We start from the raw sequence: 22,017 nt of genomic DNA on the forward strand, positions 1-22,017 counted from the left end.
CATTAACTTAAATGGGTATGTCTACGCTGCAAAGAAAAACCCATGTCACTGAGTCTCAGAGCCTGGGCCAATTGACTCAGGTTCATGGGGGCTAAAAATAGCAGTATAAACATTCTCAGACCTCATCTGGCAGGCCCTGGTAGCCTAACTGTGGATGGGAAATCAGCGAAAGCATAGCTCTTGAGGGAACCTTGCTGCCATGGGGAATGTGTGGGTTTCTGCAGATGTCCCCAAATCTGTGGGATTTCCTTATGTATGTCAGCTATAACCACTACCCATTTATCTTACCAACTGGGTGATTTGGAAAAAAAAAATCTGAGTTTTAAAATTGAGAGTTGTCAGATTTCACCAGAGGTTTTTTGGGGGATGGTGGGGAAGTGGCATGATTTGACTGTAAAGCACACATGATTGTCCTGGGTCAAATGCCAAGAAGATTTGAGTATCTGCACTGAAATCATTGGGAATGACAGATGCTCAGCACCAATGGAAATTTGGCCCTGTGTGTTTAATTAAAGGCTCTTAAGATTAGAGGAAAAAGGAAAGAGAACAGCAACAAGTAGGGGTGGAGAATTATTTCTGGGAGGAGAAAACTTTTTTTCACTTTTTAAAATATACTTTTCTTCCACTAGAATGCGTTAGGTTTGCATACAACAGGGTTAATTCAGAGAGGAGGTTAATGATCTTCTTGCGTGCTAGCTGGTCATTAGAGCCTCAAAGTGAAGAAAGTGATCAGAGGATACTTGTCACATGCCCAGGCTCCCCTAATTCAAAGCAGCTGCCACCTCAGTGCATCATATGAGGGAGGTCAAGCCCAGGGTGAAGCAAGCTTTCTGTGTAAGAATTTTAATTAACAATAAGCACAATAAAATCCATAAACTGCTGAAAGTTAACAAGTACTACTGTCTGAGATTTATGCTCAAAGCCAGTTTGTGCATGAACCCCCATCATGGATTAGCCATCTATTGGATAGTCATTGACAAATATTACAGTCATCCCTCCTAATCTTATTATCCAGCCTCTAAGAAGCATTAAGGACACATTTATACCACTTGTGGGAAATAGTCCAAATAAAACTAACTAAAAAGCTACTTATTCATAAGCAAAAGCAGTATTTTATGACTGATGGACTCCAAGTTAATCAAATATATCGGGGCCTAATTCAGGCCCTAAGTCTGGGAAGGTGCATGACATGATTGAACATAAATCAGTGAAGACTCACACCATAATTTAGTGTAAAGACAAACCATGATCTTATGTATTCTGCAGCTTGCACCTTTTTATGCATTTGTTTTGACATTTTAAGTATTTCATCAGGATCTGTTCACCTTACAAATTGGCACTGTGCTGCAATAGAATTGTAACACAGGTTGTCAGCTGTTAAGGTCCTAGGAAAAAGGGGGGTACACAGTAAAATGCAATTCTAAAAAATGTTAATAACGTTTCCACGAACACTGAGACACCTCAGTATTTTTGTCTTCAACAAGCATCATGAAGCTGATAACCAAACTACATCCATGACCTTGTGGAGCAAAACTTGAAGCAAATGAGGAGGGAAAGGGTGCAAAGGTGGATTTGTATTTCTCTGAGCCTGAGGCCATTGTTACTTTTTGATTTAAAGAGGGATGCATGGGACAGGTCAAATGTGCTGTATCAGCACATTATCAGACACACAGCAGATTGTGCTGTCTGCTCTGCTGACTTGGAACCAACCTTCCATGGCTATGCTGTTGTGTGTGTCTGACTTTTAGGGCCCAGTCCTATTGACTTCACTGGGTGAAGGATTTAACCTTCTGTGTAGTCCCCCCTGCTGCTTCCTCTTTACCCTCATCCCCTGCTTGCAGTTAATCATTCACAGAGGGTGAAAGACTTGACCTAGGCTCTCTGCTGACCCTCTGAACTTTCAAAACAAAAGTCTGAATCTTTTATGCTTCCTCGCCACTAATTCATATGTTGTTACCTCAATTTCCAACCCAGGGTTACACTTATATTGGTTTTATTAAATGCCGCTATTGGATCAAAGAAAAGGGATGGATCTTATTCATGCACACACACATTCAATACATTCATACCCTCATACACCCGCACACTCATGCAGGCGGAGAGTTACTGGAGACAGCAGAGGAAGCTGACAAGCCAAAGCATAGTAGATCTTGTGTGTCCGCCTGCGGTCACGGATCCAGGCCAGCGAGCAGGTCAAGAAGCAGGGGGCATGCCTTCTTCCTTTTGCTGGAAGTGGGTGGCTCCTGTCACGTACACTGAGTTTTCCTTCTGTGACTGTCATTGAGAAGCATTCCTAGACCTTGTTCCTTTCATGCATACCAGGTTCTTCTTTTCTTTACAGCACCCCATGATTGCCTTCTCAGGGCAGATTACATCAGACACACCTGTCTTCTGGCTCTTTTCTGCTTGCAGTTCCTCTCCACCCCATCCCACATACACTCCCTTGTTCACACTCCCTTATCTCCCACACACACTCCCTTGTTCACACTCTCTGATCAAGTGATGGAATATTGCAAAGCTTGGAGGTTCATACAAATGGTAACTGAAAAGGTTACAAAGCTTGCAAAAGTTACAAAACTTAAAAGGCTATGCTAACAATAACTAAAGTTACAAAGTTTGCAAAAGGTTACAGAACTTAATGATCATACTATCAATGACTGAAAAGGTACAAATCGTACAATAGCATTCTACTGGATTGAGCGGAGGTTTTACATAACATATGTAATGAGAAACTCTCTCCTAGAGAAACATTTAATCATAAATAGAATTTGTACCTAGCACTACTTCAGCCTCTAAATGTGAGTAGGGTCTGTGGTGCTAAGTGAACAAGAACATGAAGGGTGAGGACATGGGGAGTCAGGAGAGAGACCAGAGGGCTGGGCATCAGGGTGACAAGCCACCTGGAAGCTGTAGCAAGGAAGCTGAGAGCCGTGTGAGGAAGCTGGCTATGCTGGTTGGAAGCCAGCAATAGGAGACAGGACAGCAAGCAGAATATGTGAGACAACTGCAGTGAGGGCTGGGAGAGGAAAGGCTAAAACTGCTGGGTTAAGGGTCCCTAAACCAGAACCCAGAGTAGTGGGAAGACCGGGGTTCCCCTGGTGACCACTGGGGAAGTATTAGAGAAGACTGCCCTTAGGTAACCCCCAGAAGGGGAAACCATGTAGTGATCTGGCTGGAGTCATGAAGAAAAGGCTGCAGTTCCTGGAGCGAAAGGAGCTGCAGGATGAGATGATGTTGAGAGGGACACTGCCAGAGGAGACTGCAACATCTAGCCAGAGCTAATTCCCAGGTGCCACCTGCAGTGAGTGCAGCCTGTGACAAGGATGTGCTATGATGGTTCTCTGGATACCCACGAATGACAGCCACCTTGTTGTCCACTGCCCCCAGCAAGAGTCTTTTTTATGGTAGCTGGGTGTCTGCTCTCTCCCTTCACCCACTCAAGCACACTCTTCTGGACTGTGTCAGTATGAATTTTGCCTTGAAGGTTAACAATAGGTGCACCCCAATCCCTGAGTCCCTTTGAATCACACTTCTGTGATATCCAGCCCCTGAGACCGGCTACTCACAGAAATCCCTGATTCTCGGAACCCAAAGGTGCAGTGTAACCCAATTTACCAGTTTTACTTTAAACCACCCCTTCTGTGAGCCTCACAGCACATGTGAACTAATAGTAAAACAAAAAAAGATTTCAGTAAGAATAAAAATTTAACTAGAAACAAGAGAGAATGATGGAAACAACTGGTTACAATACAAAACAAAATCGTAAAACGTGAATCCGGGTCTACCTTTATCAGTGGTTAGTCTTCCTAGCAAATATAGTCGATTTCTCCCAAAGTCAGTCTTTTGCAGAGTTGTCTGGTTTCAGACAAATCAGGATCCAAGTGTTCATGAATGCCCTATGTTCTTTAAGGAGGTTTCTCAGTGAATGGATCCAGAGGGTTTTTCCCACATCCTCTGTTATACTGAAAACAGTCTTTGGTTTCTATTCCCAGCCAGGGCAAAGCTCTGTCTGTTGTAATGTTCCTCATAGACTTTAAGGTCAGAAGGGACCATTGTGATCATCTAGTCTGACCTCCTGCACATTGCAGGCCACAGAACCTCACCCACCCACTCCTGAAATAGATCCTTAATCTCTGGCTGAGTTACTGAAGTCCTCAAATCATGGCTTAAGGGCTTCAAGTTACAGAGAATTCACCAAGTATACTAGTTTAAATGTGCAAATGATCAGTGCCCCAAAAAGCTGCAGAGGAAGGCGAACATCCCCCAGGGTCTCTGCCAATCTGATGCGGGGGAAAATACCTTCCTGACCCCAAATATGGCAATCAGTTTTATATATATGGCAACCCTGAGCATGTGGGCAAGACACACTAGGTGGATACCTGGGAAAGAATTCTCTGTAATAACTCAGAACCCTCGCCATCTAGTGTCCCATCTCTGGCCGTTGGGGATTTTTGCTACTGGCAGTCGCTGATGGGCCACGTGCCATTGTAGGCAGTCCCATCATACCACCCCCTCCATAAAATTATTTAACTCAGTCTTGAAGCCTGACCCATCCACTTTTCACCGGGGTGGATCCCGCCCCCTTCCCCTTTTCCTGTTCCCCCAGAGGCCCTACCCCCTGGCCAGGCCAGCATGGAGCCCAGCTGGGGAGCCCGGGCAGCTGTGGGGAGCCATGACAGACCCTCCAACTGTTCGGCATGCGGGGGTGGGGGGACGGTGAGAGTAGCCCCCGGCCTGTGTCCCCACTCCCTGCCGCCTGGGGCAGGAGGAAGGTCTGCGATTCCACGCCAGCTCCCCACAGCACGCCTGCACGGCTCTCCCCGACCCGGCTCCAGCTGGGGAGGAGGGCCTCAGAGCCACAGCCTGGCCATGGTAAGAGCCCCTGACTGCAGCCAGGTCAGGGAGAGCCATGTGGGCAGCTGGGAGAGCCATGTGGGTACATGGGCCAGGGGTTGCTCGGGTCCCCCACACTGTGGGCAGGTAGAGGGTCTGCCATTGCGGTTCCCCACAGCTGACTGCTTGTTTCTTATCATGGCCAGGCCGCAGCTCCGAGGCCCACCCCACCGCTGGAGCCAGCTTAGGGAGAGCTGCTTAGGCAGCTATGGGGAGTCGCAGTGGACCCTCCACCTGCCCGGGGTGAGGGGGGACCTGAGAGCAGCCCCCGGCCCGGTCCTTGGCTCCCCGACCGAATGGGGCAGGAGGAGGGTCCACGACTCCACGCCCACTCCCCACAGCTGTCCGCGCGGCTCTCCCTGACCTGGCTCCGGCTAGGAGTGAGGGCCTTGGAGACGCAGCCCAGCCACAGTAAGAGCCGCGCGGGCAGCTATGGGGAGTCGGCGTGGAATTGCGGACCCTCCATCTGCTCTGGGCCGGCAGGGGACAGGGACATGGGCCAGGGGCTGCTTGCCCACCCCGCACTGCGAGCAGATAGAGGGTCTCCCCTGGCTCCCCACGGGCTGACTGCTTGGTTCTTATCATGGCCAGCCTGCGGCTCTGAGGCTCCTCCCCTCGCTGGAGCCGGGATGGGGAGAGCTGTCCGGGCAGCTGTGGGGAGCCTGGGTTCTCCACCTGCCTGGGCCGGGGGGCCTGGGACACGGGCAGGAGACTGCTTTCACCTCCACCTCAGGCAAGGGGCCCTCTCCCCCCCTGCTTTTGGGAGGGCTCTGGCGCCTTTGCCCCGGGCTGGGGCTAGTGGGGGTGGGCCTGCAGCCAGAGACTCCGGGTGGCTGGAGCCAGGGCCCCGGGCAGAAGGGGCGGGCATGCCAGGGGCTAGCCTCCCCAAACCTGCAGTTCACCCACCACCCATGGCACTTAACTCTTCTCCTTCCCTGGTATTTATCTCTCTGATGTATTTATAGAGAGCAATCATACCTCCCCATAACTTTATTTTGGTTAGGCTAAACAAGTCAAGCTCTGAGTCTCCTCTCATAAGCTAGGTTTTTCATTCCATGGATCATCCTAGTAGCCCTTCTCAGCAGCTGTTCCATTTTGAAATCATCTTTCTTAAACATGATAATTCTTTTTATCAGCATTGCACACAGTATTCCGGATGAGGTTTCACCAGTGCCTTGTATAATGGTACTAACACTTCCCCGTCTCTGTTGGAAATACCTTGCCTGATGCATCCTAGGATGACATTTAGCCTTTTTCACGGCTGCATCATGGCTGATGGCTCATGGGCATCCTGTGGTCAACCAATACACCCAGGTCTCTCTCCTCCGCTGTTGCTTCCAACTGAGAAATCCCCAGCTAATAGCAGGTTTCAGAGTAACAGCCGTGTTAGTCTGTATTCGCAAAAAGAAAAGGAGTACTTGTGGCACCTTAGAGACTAACCAATTTATTTGAGCATGAGCTTTCGTGAGCTACAGCTCACTTCATCGGATGCATACCGTAGAAACTGCAGCAGACTTTATATATACACAGAGAATATGAAACAATACCTCCTCCCACCCCACTGTCCTGCTGGTAATAGCAAAAACTCTTGTTGTTAGTCCCTAAATGCATTACCTTTCACTTTGTACCTCTAAGATGTTTTAATTATTTGTCATTGCCTCTGATGATTTCCCATTTAAAGTCTTAGTATTGTGCAAGGCTAAACATTTAAGCCTTGCATGGCATCATCAGCCAGCCAGGGCAGGGTGACAACTCCTCCTTGCTCATATGGGCCATTACCAAAACATCCTTTTACTCCAAGTCCATAAAACACACTTTCTACAGAAATATATTATTTCTTAAATATTACCCATATATAAATCTCACAATGATTATGAATCGTGACAATTTACAGGTTTTCTGTAGATACCTCATACAGAATCATAGGACTGGAAAGGACCTCGAGAGGTCATAGTCCAGTCCTCTGCACTCATGGCAGGACTAAGTATTATCTAGGCTCTCCCTGACAGGTGTTTGTCTATAGATATATGAGATACCAGCTGGTTCCAGACTTCCCTCTAGGGAGAAGAACAGGAGCTGAGCACCAATGCTTGTGACTTCCCAGCCACATTGTGGAGAAAGCAGTGCAGAATGTTCTGGTTTGTTTCCCGTACTGCATCCTGGGTAATAACATGAGAGGCCTCAATGTTTCTAAAACTCAACTGGGTCTTTATTAAGAGAACTATTTACAGAGATGCTGCACTGCAGCTAGCATTCAAGTCACATGTACACAGACAGGCTTCTTGGTGCCTCTCCAAATTCTTCCCTCCTGCCACTTATGCTCTTCCCTCCAAGTTCCATGTAGGTTGCTGCACATTTCAGCCAGAGCTGAGACAAATACATTGTCCCAGGCATTGAAACCAACACTTGTAAACACTAAAAACAGTGAGTAGTCCTTGTGACAATTTAGAGACTAACAAATGTATTTTGGCATAAGCTTTTGTGGGCTAAAACCCACTCCATCAGATGCATGGAGTGAAAAATATAGTAAGCAGAATATGTATCATAGCACATGAAAAGATGGGAGTTGCCTTACCAAGTGGGGGGTCAGTGCTAACGAGCCAATTCCATTAAGGTGGAAGTGGCCTATTCTCAACAGTTGACAAGAAGGGGTGAATACCAAGGGAGGGAAAATTACTTTTGTAGTGCTAACGAGGCCAATGCAATCAGGGTGGCCCATTTCCAACAGTTGACAAGAAAGTGTGAGTATCAGCAGAGGGAAAATTACTTTTTGTAGTGACCAGTCCACTCCCATTCTTTATTCAGGCCTAATTTGATGGTGTCCAGTTTGCAAATTAATTTCAGTTCTGCAGTTTCTTGTTGGAGTCTGTTTTTTAAGTTTTTTTGTTGAACAATTGCCACTTTAAAGTCTGTTATTGAGTATCCAGGGAGATTGAAGTGTTCGCCTATTGGTTTTTGAATGTTACAATTCTTGATGTCTGATTTGTGTCCATTTATTCTTTTGCATAGAGACTGTCCAGTTTGGCCAATGTAAATGGCAGAGGGGCATTGCTGGCACATGATGGCATGTACCCCTGGGATGGTGGTTGTGTGTTGATCCACTGGCAAGCTTTGGTGTAGCAAAAGTAGTACTATGGTGCTCTCTGGTGGCTTAAACGAAAAAGAGAAAATCAGGTCCCAAACGTGATCAACAGAAAACAAAAGAGGAGAAAGTTTGAGAGAGTGATTTTGATCAATGCAAATGCTGGAGGAAAGGCAAAGTCCCTCCTTCATATCTCTTACATGATATGGCATCAAAAGGCATTTATAGAGTAAAGGCTGCCTAGTCAGAAAATCCACTGCTTTCCTGCTCAATATAAGCATGGATAGGAGGTCTTTCTTCCTTCTCTCCTAATAGCTATGTGTGTCAGCTTAACTGGGTCTACACTGGCAAAAAGACTGCCTATGAAGAGGAAGAAGAAAAAAGTTTTTTTATCGTTGAGAGCCCTTTTCAACAAAGAATGTAGGGAACGTGAATTAATCTTTTTTTAAATGGAGTTATGGAAGTATAGAGAAGTTAAGTGACTTATCCTAGTCCACACAGTAAATCATTGTCAGAACTACAGCTCATAAGAAATTTTTTAAAAAATTGTCAAAATTGTCACTAAAATGTATCCCGTTTTTAATTAAAAAAAAACCCTTTCTGATGGAAATTTTCAAACATCAGTAGTTACAACCAGGTCCCCTGACTGCTAGGTGTGTAACTAAGACCACACGCTCCCCAGGCTACCTCACTTAACCTATCTGGATTAGTTTATGAAATCCATACAGGACATTCACAACACTGACCCTATTGTTGAGATCATGCATCTAAGGGAGAGAGAACAGTTGATTATCCACACATCTACCACATCCCTTAGCTTGTGCAACTGATGATAAGATGCATGTGATTTCTGTGTGCCATCCGGCTGGATACCTCTGTATCACTAACACCCCTGGTCCTCACATTGTCCAAGTTTCCTTCTCAAAGATGATTCAATATGTGAGCTCACACATATAACATCAATGAACTGATAACTGCTCCTCATGTTTTTTGACAGGTGTGTTATTTTTCCCACGCACCCTCTACGTCTCAAGTCCTGCAACGAACTCTGTCTTGGGAGATCTTGTCAGGGGACTTGATAAAACTCACTGAAAGATTGGGCCCTAAGTCATCAAATGAGAATGCCAGTAAATCAAGTGCCAGCTTTGCATTAAGCAAAAAGAGCATGGTAGCCCTGAGTTGTTATCCCCATTTTACGGTTAGGAAAACTGAGATACTGAGCAGGTAATTTGACTTGGCCAGGTGTTAAATGTGATTTCCATGAGCTAGAAGAAGCAGAGCTTGACCTCCTGAGAGTGGAGCCCACCCCCAGAAAAAGCAGGGACTTTCCCAACAACTGCAGGGAACAGCAGTGGGACAGGGACAGTCCTTGCTTTAGACCTCTTCCCTTGCCCAGATCTGTGTAGTCCCTGGATGCCAGTAATGGGAGCAGACTGCTTTTTCAATTAGTACTCTGGACATAATTATCTTTTTTTAGTAAAAAGTTTTTATTAGTTCAAGAACATGTGCGAACACCAATAGGCAAAACAAGCATAACAATACAATTATGTATGTTACATTTTTTTGTTTCTGAATTTTTTAAGAACTAAAATAAAATAGTACAACAAAAAGACATATGAGAGACAAAACAGCACAATCATAAAAATAGTGAATGTAAGCATGGTAATGACAGAGCCAGAGGACGAGGTACCAGAAAGAAAAAGCAGGCCTAAATGTATAACAAGGGTTTAAAAACAACACAAGGCCCATATCCATATCATAATGTTAAAAAGCAGTTATATTTATCAGGATTCTTCATTATTTTTTCAGAGTTCTTCACTTTAAATTCTAAAAAGGGGCACTGAATTGTACCAAAATCACTAGGAGCCATTTTTGTGCTAACAATAATTTTTTCAATAGGAAATATATCCCATATCCTTTTAAACCAAATAATTGTATCTGGAGGTTCCTTCTTTTTTGCCATCACAGAATTAAGGAGCATTTTGCTGCTGCCAGTAGATTAGAAATAAACTTAGATTTTTTCAGCAGCCACTTGCCTTTTACAGAAAGTAGCATTCAGAGGCCCACAAAATGAATTTGAGTCCAATGGTTTAAACTTTAAAAGATTAAATGGAGGGCAGATGTCAAAAATTGGCTATATTTGGACATCCTGTTGGACATGATTTTTAAACTACCTTTCCCACCACACTCTCTGTAGCATATGTATTTGAGAAAGAACTTCTGGTGATTTGTTTAATAGAACACATATAGAGGAAGTAGCTGCTCTGTTCTAAATTTGGGACCAGTGCTTCAAAGAGGTCTCTTCCAATGTTTTTCCCATTTAGACATATAGCCATCTCTATCCTCCATATCACTTTTAAGAGTTCCATTCAGCCTTTATAGTCTTAATATTGGGACATTATGGCTTCCACTACTGAAAAAGTCTTTCAAGCCTTTTTCTATCTTGAGTATTAAGTACACAATGCTTTACTTGTACTCTGGGAAGAAAAAGGATCTGGAGTAAATAAAGATTTATTTATTTAATTATTTTAAAAGTAGCATCTGTGAAAGAAGATTATGTCAGATTTCCTCCCAGAACAAGGGAATCTGGAATTTGTAGTCCAGGGACCACTGAAGTTGTAGGCCAGAGAGCAAGGTCTGCTGGGAAAGGAAGTGCTATAAATGCAAGTCACTTTTGTTAGAATGGGGAGAAACTTGTAGAGAATAACTGCTTCTAAGGGCTCTTTGGTAACTGGGGACTGGTCAAGAGTTGTGGTGGGCTCTCTGCTGAGAGGGAATGGCTGAGCTGTGCTGAAGAAATGTATGGAAGGGCCAGTGTTGAGGTCTGAGGCAATCAAGGGCAAGAAGTAGCCCTGAGGAAAGACTGAATCAAACAGTTGAGCTTGGAGCAGATGGCTGTTTCATTGGTTAGAGCTTCAGGGCTGGAGCCTGTGGTAGGAGGGCTCCTCTATGTCTTAGAGTGCTGTCTTAGGATGGTGTCCTGAGACCCCTGTAGCTAATGGAGAAGGTCACGGTCTCACACATCCTGGAGGAAGGATGAAGCTCTCTGTGGTGCCTTGGACTGAGGGGTGAACCTTAGACTTGTGATTTTTTTCAGGGACTTCTTTGCCTTTTTATAGGGGAGACTTTTAGTTGGGCTGGTGGACTAACCTACCCTGTTAGAAAAGAGAAACTAAGGCACAGAAGAGGGGGAAACTGAGACAGTGGCTACACCTGATGTTGGAGAGGTTAAAAAAAATCTTACACCACTTTTTTATTTAATCTTGTTAGATCATAAACTCTTTGATATTGTCTCCCTATGTAATCTGCAGGCATTGGCCTGCTAAACCCAGGGTTGTGAGCTCAATCCTTGAGGGATTGAGGGGGTTTAAGGATATGGGGCAAAAATCGGTGGGATGATTTAATTGGGGATTGGTCCTGCTTTGAGCAGGGGGTTGGACTAGATGACCTCCTGAGGTCCCTTCCAACCCTTGATATTCTATAAATGGGAGGAGGAGGTGTTGGTGATGGTTGGGGGTGGCAGGAGGGTGTGGCTCGCTGGGGGAAGCAGTGAGCTGTGTTGGGTGACAGCTGCAGGCACCGACTGCCCTTATGGAAGAAACCAAAGGGATGTATGTGGATGGGGTGATCTAGAAAAAAATAACCCCCGCTACAGAGTTATTTCCTCTTCCCACCCCGCCCTGGTTGTTTCCGCCAATCACAAGGTCTTTTACAGTCAGGTCAATGAGTCACCGCCCTGAAACGCAGCCGGAGAGACAATCGGACTGGGCGCTCGAGCAACCAATCAGACGGCGCCTTACAAACAGCCAATCGGAAGGGCAGTGGCATTGTTGTTGTCCTGTCACAGGGGGTTGCGCCGTGGAGCAGCTCGCCCAGCCCGCTGCTACTGAGTGAGAGTCTTGGGGAGGCCCGCGCCCCTTCCTCTGGGTCGCGCCTTCGCCGCCGCAGCGGGCGGGGCGATGCAGCCTCCAGGCCCCCAGCAGCCGCCCCTCTATGCGCCCAGCAACGGGGACTTCACCTTCGTCTCCTCGGCCGAGGCGGAAGGTGAGAGCGGGGCTGGGCAGGTTCGCGGCTCCCGGCCCGGGAGCGGCCGAGCAGGCGGCCCGGGGGCGCCTCTGCCTGTGGCGGAAGAGGTGGCCCCTGCCCCGCTAAGTTTGTGGGTGTCGGGGGCGTCTCTCCGTCTAGGCGCTTGAGGTGGGTGGGAATAAAGCGTAACAACCTCCCTGCGAAATCCCAGCTACGGCCCCGGCCTGCGGCTCCGTCTGCGTGGCACAGGCACCTGCCTGTGGGGCGGGTCTCCTTCCCCGGCCGCGGTGCTAGCCAGGCCTGCGCCGCGCCGTGACACATCCGTGAGTGTGGCGGCTGGGTCGTCGTCCCCCCGCCCCCCCCCCCCCCTGCATGCCTGGGTTTGCTGCTTGGGCGGTGCCTCGGAGAGTCGTCCACAGAGCGCCTTGTGCTGTGGGTAGCTCGGGGACCCAGTCTCCAAGGCTCAGTAACTCGGCGCTGAGCAGGAGGTAGCTGAAAGCGAGTATAGTGCGGGGTGTGCGGCCAGCACACTATGTTATAGTGTGGCGAGTAGGCTAACACATTATAGCCACTCACGCAGTAGTATCAAAATGTGCATCGGGAGAATGCTGTCTTAACATTTCAAGGTATGCACTCGTGTTTAGTAAAGCAGTATTATGCCACCTGTAGTTCGACTAGCAGCTGCAGTCTTCCCCCCCACAAGCAATTGTCTTAGGACATACCTTAGGACTATGAATTATCATTGCATGTGTATAAACACAAACTGGTGGCTCTGAGAACATGTGTATTCAGACATAATTCAGGACTTACATACAGCCCATCCTGAAAGTAGAACCAGCATGGAAATCTACTAGAAAACTGAAGATTAAAGGGAGTGTGCTTATTCATTTATTCATGAGCATAAACTCTGGTGAGTCAAGTGTAAAAGTAGAATTAGGCAGGCCAAAAAAGAATTTGAAGAGCAACTAGAAAAAGACTAAAAAACTAGCAGCAAAAAATTATTTTAAATACATCAGAAACAGAAAGCCTGCCAAACAATCAGTAGCACCACTGATTGAGTGAGGTGCTAAAGGAGCACTCAAGGAAGACAAGGCCATGGTGGAGAATACTCCAGAGGGAATTCTATGCCACTGCACAAGTGCAGAATAAATGTCCTCTGCAGATTTTCCTCCCCAGCCCCCAAAGAATAATCGATTCTGATGGGGAGGCGAAGGGAAGCCATGAGAGGAGTGTAATACACCCCTTCCAGGCAGCGGTCACAAGCGGGCACATCTGTTCATGCATCAGGAGCAGACAGGGGAGATGTAAATCGCTGCCAGGGGACTGCCCGTGTGTGTATGCAAGACTCTGTCCCTCTTGCTTGCTATTGCGGTGTGCCCAGCACAGAGGGGCAGGACACTGGGATGTTTCTGGGGCAGGCATGGGGTGGGTCAAGCTCTTGCGCTGTGTCAGGGTTGGGTGCAGCCTTGCCACCAAGTCCATGGCCAGGGAAGGTGAGGGGGACTGCAGGATGATTCCTTCACCTTTGTGCAACCAATGGCCTGTGCACCCCACTGCTGTGCTGGAGCCTATACTCCCAATGCCTTTCTAATCTAGGGCACCTGGGAATCAGCCAGGGGACATTAATTGGCGTTGCTTTATTTCTTGGTTTCTATTATTAGATCTCACTGTCTTGATTCCTTCCTCCTGTGTGCAATTCTTGCATGTCTCCAGAGTGAATACTTGCTGATTGCATGACTCCCTTTCTCCTCCAGGAAAGCTTCCCTGCTCCCTTCTGATTTTGAGATGGACACCAAGATGAGCCTGCTTACATTCTTGCCCTACCTTGTGCTAAGGATCAAATACACCTTCCTCTAATGTGGTGATCCACTGACCATTCATTTAGGAAAACATATCTGCTTTAATATAAACATACTCAGTATTTTTCTTTTAAGAATTTGTTTAAATTAGCCAGTCTGAGCAGAAATGTAATTCTAAAATACACCGTTTTGCACCATTTAAAAATCAGGAGCCATGGGGAGTATTTTTCTTAAGTTTTTTTATTTATATATAAATTTAATATTTTTTTAAAAAACTGATTTTATAAAGGTCTCATTATTTAGCTTGCCGAGTATAAAAGCTCCAGTGTATGCCTCTTATTTTGACATTCATGGCCTGTTTTGAATGTGCAACCTGTTCCTAATGCATCCTTTTACATATAAATCTTCTCTGAACTATATTGCCAGTGTTTCTGACTTCTCTATGCAGAAATGTGTAGCTTATGCTAACATAAAATGTTTCTGAACTATTTCAACAATGTCTTGTTCAGTGAGTGCCAAGGAGCCACTATTTGTTCCTGGAAGCTATATTGCTTTAATCCATATACACAGTACACTTATATTGCAAACTCTGGTTGAGAGACTAACAGTAGCTCTGCCTATATGTGTTTAGGAAATGCTGAATAGTTAGTGTGAGGTTATTTTCTGTATTGTAGTTCAATTATTACTTACTCCTTACTATGCATAATAATACAGAACTTTATCTGCCAAACATTTCCTGAATCTTTTTTGTTGTCTGTAGTGTTACAGACATATCTGCTGATAGGTATGTTGAAATAAATTACCAAAATAATTTAAACTGGCATGATTATATTGTTGTTTTGACAAATGAAATATGCAGAATTTTAAAATTGTGCGCAGAATTTTTAATTTTTGGCGCAGAATTCCCCCAGGAGTGGGAAAGACTAAATGAAGTCTTTGCATCTGTCTTAGTTGCAGAGGATGTGAAGGAGATTCTCACAGTGGAGTCATTCCCTCAAATCTGTCACCTGAAAAGACTGTCCCAGATTGAGGTATCAATAGAGGAGTTTGGAACAAATTGGTAAATTTAATAGTAAGAATCCAGTGGATCAGATGGTATTCACCCAAGAGTTCTGAAGGAACTCTTATATGAAATTGCAGGACTACTAACTGTGGTATGTAACCAGCACTTAAATCAGCTTCTGTACCAGATGACTGAAGGATAACTAATGTGATGCCAGTTCTTAAAAAAAGACATCAGAGGCAATTCTGGCAATTACAGGCCTGTAACCCTAACTGCCAGACCAGGCAAATCGGTTGAAACTATAGTAAAGAACAGATTTATCAAACATGTAGATGAACACAACTTGTTGGGGAAGAGTTGACACAGCTTTTGTAAAGGGAAAGCATGCCTCACCAATCTGTTAGTGCTCTTTGAGGGAGTCAACAAAGGTGACTGTGCACAAGAGTGTACTTGGACTTCAAAAAAACTCTTTGACAGGGTTCCTCACTAAAGGCTCTTAAGCAAAGTAAGCAGTCATGGGATAAGAGTGAAGATCCTCTCGTGGATCAGTAACTGGTTAAAAGACAGGAAACAAAGGATAGGAATAAATGATCATTTTTCAGAATGGACAGAAGTAAATAGCGGTGTCCAAGGATCTGTACTGGGACCATTGCTGTTCTACATATTCAGAAATGATTTGGAAAAGCGAGGTAAAACAGTGAAGTGGCAGAGTTTGAAGATGATACAAAATTACTCAAGATAGTTAAGTCCAAAGCAGACTATGAAGAGTTACAAAGGGACCTCATAAATGGCAGATGAAATTCAAAGTTCATAAATTCAAAGTAATGCACATTGGCAAACATCATCCCAACTGTATACAAAATGATGGGGTCTAAAATTAGCTGTTACTACTCAAGAAAGAGATCTTGGAGTCTTTTGTGCATGGTTCTCTGAAAATACCTGCTCAATGTGCAGTGGCAGTCAAAAAAAAAAAAAAAAAGTTAACAATGTTGGGAACCATTAGGAAAGGGATAGATAATAAGACAGTAAATATACTTCTGCTGTATAAATCCATGGTACACCCACATCTTGAATACTGCGTGCAGTTCTACTCACCCCAACTCAAAAAAGATCCATTTGAAATGGAAATAGTTCAGAGAAGGGCAATAAAAATGATTTAAGGATATGGAACAGTTTCCATCTGAGGAGAGACTAAAAAGACTAGGACTGTTTAGCTTAAAAAAAGAGATGATGTGGGGGGCTTAGGACAGAGGTCCATAAAATCATGAATGGTGTGGAGAAAGTGAATGAGGGAGTGCTATTAACCCCTTCACATGACACACGAACCAGGGGTCGCCCAGTGAAATAAATAGGCAGCAGTTTTTGTTTTTTTTAAAAGGAAGTACTACTTCACACAATGCACAATCAACCTGTGGAACTTGTTGCTGGGAGATGTTGTGAGAGCCAAAAGTATACTGGGTTCAGAAAAGAATTAGGTGAGTTCATGGAAGATAAATCCATCAATGGCTATTAACCAATATGATCAGGGACAAAGCCTCATGCTCTGGGTGTCCCTAAGAATTTGATTTCCAGATGCTGGGACTAGACAATGGAGGATGGATCACTTGATGATTTCCCTGTTCTGTTCGTTCCCTTTAAACCATTTGGCATTGATCACCCTTGGAAGACACAATACTGGGCTGCGTGGACCATTGGTCTGACCCAATATGGCCATTCTTAATCTCTAACTAAAAGAACCTGTAGGATTACAAAAAGCTGTGTATGTGTTTTCTTTTTTGTGTGTCAGTATTAGTATAACTAAGAAGCAACATGAGAGGTTTACACATTACATGGATTACACAACATAGGATTACATAGGATTACACAACATGAGAGGTTTCAAAACCTGCATCATGTCCACACCACAACTTCCGTTGATGGAGCCAACCTTGTATAGATAAGTTGGTTACAAATTTTCCCCAATGTAGATGTATTGTCACTGGCAAAAATTGCTGTCTGGTGTAAAGATTATGCTTTTTTCCCACTCCTTTATTTGTCTATCTTCCTTGTCTCTGACTTCTTATGTATTTTGGAGGACGCCTCTTCTGATTGGGCAAAGGATACAAGAACTACATTGTTCTCCCATCCATTGTATTGCTGCTTCAAGACATGGGGAGAGAAGATTCTGCCTTGAAAGCCAGCTTTCAAGTTGACTGCAAAAGAGCTCAGTACCACTTGCACAGGATGCTTTGCCTCAGTGACATCAGGAACCTTTTAACCAGCACCACAAACACGAGTTTTTGAAAGGTTCCATAGCATCATACCATTTTTGGAGGCAGACTGGTGACTTTTGATTCCCTGTGGCCCCATGTCCTTTCTAACACTCTGAACATGGTTCAGTGGGACTACACGGTCAGGCGTGTAGGATTCATGATGAACTATTCAAAGTCACAGCTTGTCAGTAACAGACAACTGATATAAAGTAGTCCTACTAAATATGATTTGACTGTAAGTCTTTCAGCCCTAAGACAGGAGCCAAGATCTTACCAGTCTGGTAGAAATGTTAAGCAGGTGACTGCTTGTTATGCTATACAAATGTTGGGTTTGATGGCAATAACTGTATTCATAATACCAAGTATACCTCTCCATGAGACTAACTTTGTAGATAATGATATTCTACTGGAACCCAACATCTGTATGCAATACAAGAGCGCTGGTAGTAACGGATTCAGAGATTCAAATGTCAGAAGGGACCAGTGTGATCATCTAGTCTGACTTCTGGTGTACTACAGGCTATAGAACTTCCCCAAAATAAGTCCTAGTGCATAACTGTTAGAAAAACATACAAACTCAATTTAAAAATTGCCAATGATGGGTGAGGACAATCTCTGAGGTGCTCTCCAGGTGCCAGTCCAGAGACAACTTTCAGTTATAAAGTTCCAAATGCCTCTCCCGTTCCTTTTCTCCTTCAGAAATGATACTGAATAGGAGGCCTTGCTTGCACTTGCACCCCTCTACTGCTCAAGCTGATGCTGTCAAGAGCTAGGGGAGTTCTGTCAGACTAGTTCTAAATTGCTGAAAACTGAGAATAAAAGTCCTGCACAGGTGAGTGTGATGTCTTGCTCAGGTTACCCAGAACTATGACCCACAGTGTTACTGCTCCACCTCAGTAAGAGAGAGCTTAGCAGTAGCAAAACTGTCAATTTTCTGTGAGCATACCAGCTTGTCTGCCTTGCCAGCAACCTTCAAGACTCTGCCAGTCCACATGTTGTCTTGCAGGTGACAGTCAGTGAACCCCAGTTCCCAGGTTCCCTAGAGATGTCTTTCTGCTGCATCTAAACCCTCTGACTGGACCCTCGGAGAAGGTATTAAGTTTGCTGCCTCCAAAGAGACAACACACACTAGCCTGTTAATACACAACATTGAGATGGTTTTGTAATAAAACAAGAATAAGTTTATTAACAAAGAATATAGGGTTATGTGTTTTCACGTGAGTGAAAGAGATAGGAAAGGTTAGAAATGAAACAAAACACACTTCCTAGTGACTAAAATTAACTTCTGCAAGTTATTTCTGTCTAAATAGGTTTCTCATCTATAGTCAGTTCCCAAAGACTTCAGCCTCTTTGGTTGAAGGATCCACCTTTCTCAGATTCCAGGAGCTCTGGGCCCTTTTGCCTGCCTAGTGATGGATGCCAAAATGGCATTCTGTTTCTGCTTGTATTTTCCGAAGTCTGTTGTGTGTGATGCCAGAGCCAGGAAGGCTTTGTGGTGGAGCAGGCTTCATTCCCTATTGTGATAGTTAAGTGGTCTCCCTTCCTCCCCCACTTGTTTTGCTTGAAGACTGTGTGTACTGTATAAGTAGGTGTACTTTTCTTTGTCTTCTGAGATATTACCTGGCTCAGTTTACATTAGAAACATAGGAAGACAAGTGAAACAACATTCCTTTGCCTAGGATAGGCTGTGCTTATGGTCGAAAACACCTTCTAAGAACATATTTCCAAGCACACACACTCACATCACATCACCAGCATGTCGTCAGTTTGCATATGGTACCTAACATGGCACCTTTTAGATACAGATTATAACAGTGGGTTGGGGTAATAAGTGTGTCAGGTGTGATTGAGTTGTGGTATGGTATCTCCTCTGTTAGCTAGCATTGGGGGGGTTTCCTGGCTCACAGTGATATTGCCAGAAACAAAATTACAATCAGTAATTTCCTTTTGTAATTTAAAAATGGCTGAACAGCAGACACAGGGAAAACTGAAGTTCCAAGAGTGAATCATTTAGCTAACTGAGTTTAAGGCAGAATTCTAAATTGGTCTTAACATTGGGTGTTAAGTGAAAACTTTATGCATACAAACAGAATAGACTAAGTTGTTATACCATCATTATAGGTTGCATCCTGACTTTTTAAAAACTTAGTTGTATTTGCAAAGTTTTTTACTCTATCATTCACATAAAAATATAATGACAATAGACATTGTCAATCTTAAAAAATCCCTAGATACTATGTCTGCACCCAGGTTTGCTGTCAATTATATGGTTCATAGACACTTTTCCTATCTTTCCTGCTCCCCACCCCCTTTCTTTTGCTGTGTGAAAGGCCCGCAGGCACAGAGAATGACTTTTCCTCTCGCATTGGCAGGGCAAGATTCTTAAAGACTGGAGGTGCTTCCAGGTTCCATATTGTAAATATTTGCAGAAATGCCACTGTGATCTGTCTATACTCTGTGTCAACTATGCTTACTGCTGTAAAGCTCTCAAAAAGAAGAGTTTCTATACAAAAGATGTCACAATCTGACAAAAGGAGGGGAAAGACACCTGGGAATAGAAATACTTTAAATTGTTTTTGTTTTGTTTTAAACAACTGCAGTGCCCAGCAGTAGAATCTAAACCAAATCAAGAAGTGCCTTTCAGATAGACTTGACTGCTGAGAGATTGGTTTCTTGGTGAACAAGTGTGTATATAGAGAGAATTTCATGGGGAAGGGACGGTATGGACAAGGCAGGAAGGTGGGAGCAGGAAAATGGAGGCAAATGGGGGAGTTTCATTAAAGAAGTTGAAGCCAACAAAATGAGATCAGAGTTCTTGCTTGCAATGTTCTACACCAGTCTACTCAGCACAAGCTTTCTACAAAAGTTGTGCTTTTTCTAGTAACAAATAGTGATTGAGACTCTGTTCTTTGAAATTGATACTTCTCCACAGTGTATTCTCATTAACTTTTTAACACAAACTGTAGCCTAGGATAGCATCCCCTCTTTTGTGACCTTTCTCTCCCATAATTTCCTACTTCTTCCCTGCCTTTGTTCTGTTTTCAGTTATTACTCTGCTACTCTGTCATTCTGGTTTGTGTGTACCTCATTGCAAACTAAGTGAAACATGCCAATACATTTTAGTTTGCCTTTTGTGGCATGTATGCATAAACAGGCGGAAAGCTTCCTTGCTTTGCTCCTTTTTTGTTTCTTTTAGTGTGGTGGCAGGACTAGATCATTCTATGTCAGAGAAGTCTGAGAATCTCTCCTCACGATAGCTCTGAATAAATAAAAGCAGGGCGTATGGAGTTCTGGTAGTTTTCTTTTTTAAAATGTCTGTGTAAAATCCAGGTGACAAATTGAAATGTGTCTATGAAAGGTTTTCCTGCTGTAACCAGTCACGCATACAAGGGGAAAATGGGGTGGAATAGAAAGGTGCTGGAATGCAAATAGGTTGCATTTAGTGCACTTGAAGTACTAAGCAAATTGCTACTATTGTGGTATACGATAACAATGTCATTTAACTAACATCCATAATATAACACAAAGTAAGTCCAAAACTGTCAAACCATAATGTCTACAGTTAGACATTTAAATGAATGGGGTAACTTTCGACACTGAAGTTGGACAGTTTTGGCCCTAAAGCAATAATTGATATATCTTTATCAACATTTTCTGTCTATATAAAATATTTTATCACTTTCAAATTATTCATCTCTTATAGTGTACAATTTTATTCCATAAGTTTGAATATTTCTCAGTATTAACCTGTGTAGGGTAGACATACTGGAATACAGAAAAAATAGGAATAGCAGTTCAAACTGACTTTTGTGAAGGTATAAACCTGTTTTTCTCTCCTTTTTGTTCCAAGATCTTAGTGGCTCTATAGCATCTCCAGATGTTAAGCTAAATCTTGGAGGAGGAGAAGGAGGAGGAGGAGAGTTCATCAAAGAATCTACTGCAACAACATTCTTGAGACAGAGAGGATATGGCTGGCTTCTGGAAGTAGAAGATGATGACCCAGAAGATAACAAGCCACTCCTGTATGTCACAGTTGCTCTTTGATATCTATCTTCATTTTTCTGATTAATAACTTTTTTTGTTTGTTTTCCTGAACATTGGCGAGCAGTAAGTCTTTTTGCTGTGACTAGGATTCCACAGTGATAAATGGCTTAACTTTAACTCTGTCGTTGTATTTGTAACATTGTACATCATTATCTTTATTCAGATTTTTTTTTTTTTTTGTATTGTGGGGAAGAAGCTAAAACATGTTGCTTGCCTTGCTTTAGGGTAAGGTAGAAAGGATGAGGTAAAACTTGAGTATAATTGGCCTTTGCTCATATAGAGTACCACAGAAAGTTGTTTTCTCACTGCTTCTTTTAAACTTTTGTTCTTTTAATGATTAACAAAAAATCAAATCTTAGGCTTGGTCTACACTACAGAGTTAGGTCGACGTAAGCTGCCTTATATTGACGTATGTCAGCGTCTACACTGCAGCCTTGCTCTCGCTGATGTAAGTGCCCTACTACACTGACATCGTAACTCCATCTCCACAAGAGGCGTAGGGCTTATGTCAGTGTAGTTAGGCGACACCGTCCCTGTAGATTCTGTATTACTTACATCAGCTGTTGGCTACAATTCTTGTCAATTTCATGGCTCCCTGTTGGAGCCATAAAATTGACAAGAAAGGCTGTTAAGTTCCCTGCTATGAACTCTGTCCCAGGCTTACAGCTTGGGCTGTCATCCCTGGGTGGGTGTGGGGCTCCAGCTAGAACCCAGCTCCCCTGCAGGCTCCTGGCTACCTGCTTCCAGCGGGCTACTGCCTGCGGTCCCACTCCGAGCCCAGGTACGGGTATCGAGAGCCTGGGCTCCCAGCTACCCCTGGTGCTCCCAGATCTGTCAGAGTGCAGCTGCTCTGAACAGAGACAATAGCAATGTGAAATTGCCAAGAATGTCTATTTCACTGCTGGTAGGCTCTGTGCT

The 22,017-nt window shown here is 44.1% G+C and overlaps 1 protein-coding gene across 4 annotated transcripts in view; it reads left to right on the forward strand.

Annotated features, from left to right (window-relative positions):
• The window catches only part of YIPF4 (Yip1 domain family member 4), a 59,128-nt gene that overhangs the window by 25,828 nt on the left and 11,283 nt on the right, over positions 1 to 22,017 (forward strand). For 2 of the 4 annotated variants that reach the window (XM_073338413.2, XM_078852243.1), the window contains exon 2: positions 20,906 to 21,077. In XM_073338413.2, coding sequence (XP_073194514.2) covers positions 20,906 to 21,077 — 172 coding nt within the window. Of the gene's footprint in view, positions 1 to 11,778; positions 12,020 to 13,755; positions 16,279 to 20,905; positions 21,078 to 22,017 lie in introns of those variants that run through there. The other 2 variants (XM_073338411.1, XM_073338409.1) reach the window with 2 other exon arrangements.

Source organism: Lepidochelys kempii, chromosome 3 (genome assembly GCF_965140285.1).
Source record: "Lepidochelys kempii isolate rLepKem1 chromosome 3, rLepKem1.hap1, whole genome shotgun sequence".
Taxonomy (NCBI): Eukaryota; Metazoa; Chordata; order Testudines; family Cheloniidae; genus Lepidochelys; species Lepidochelys kempii.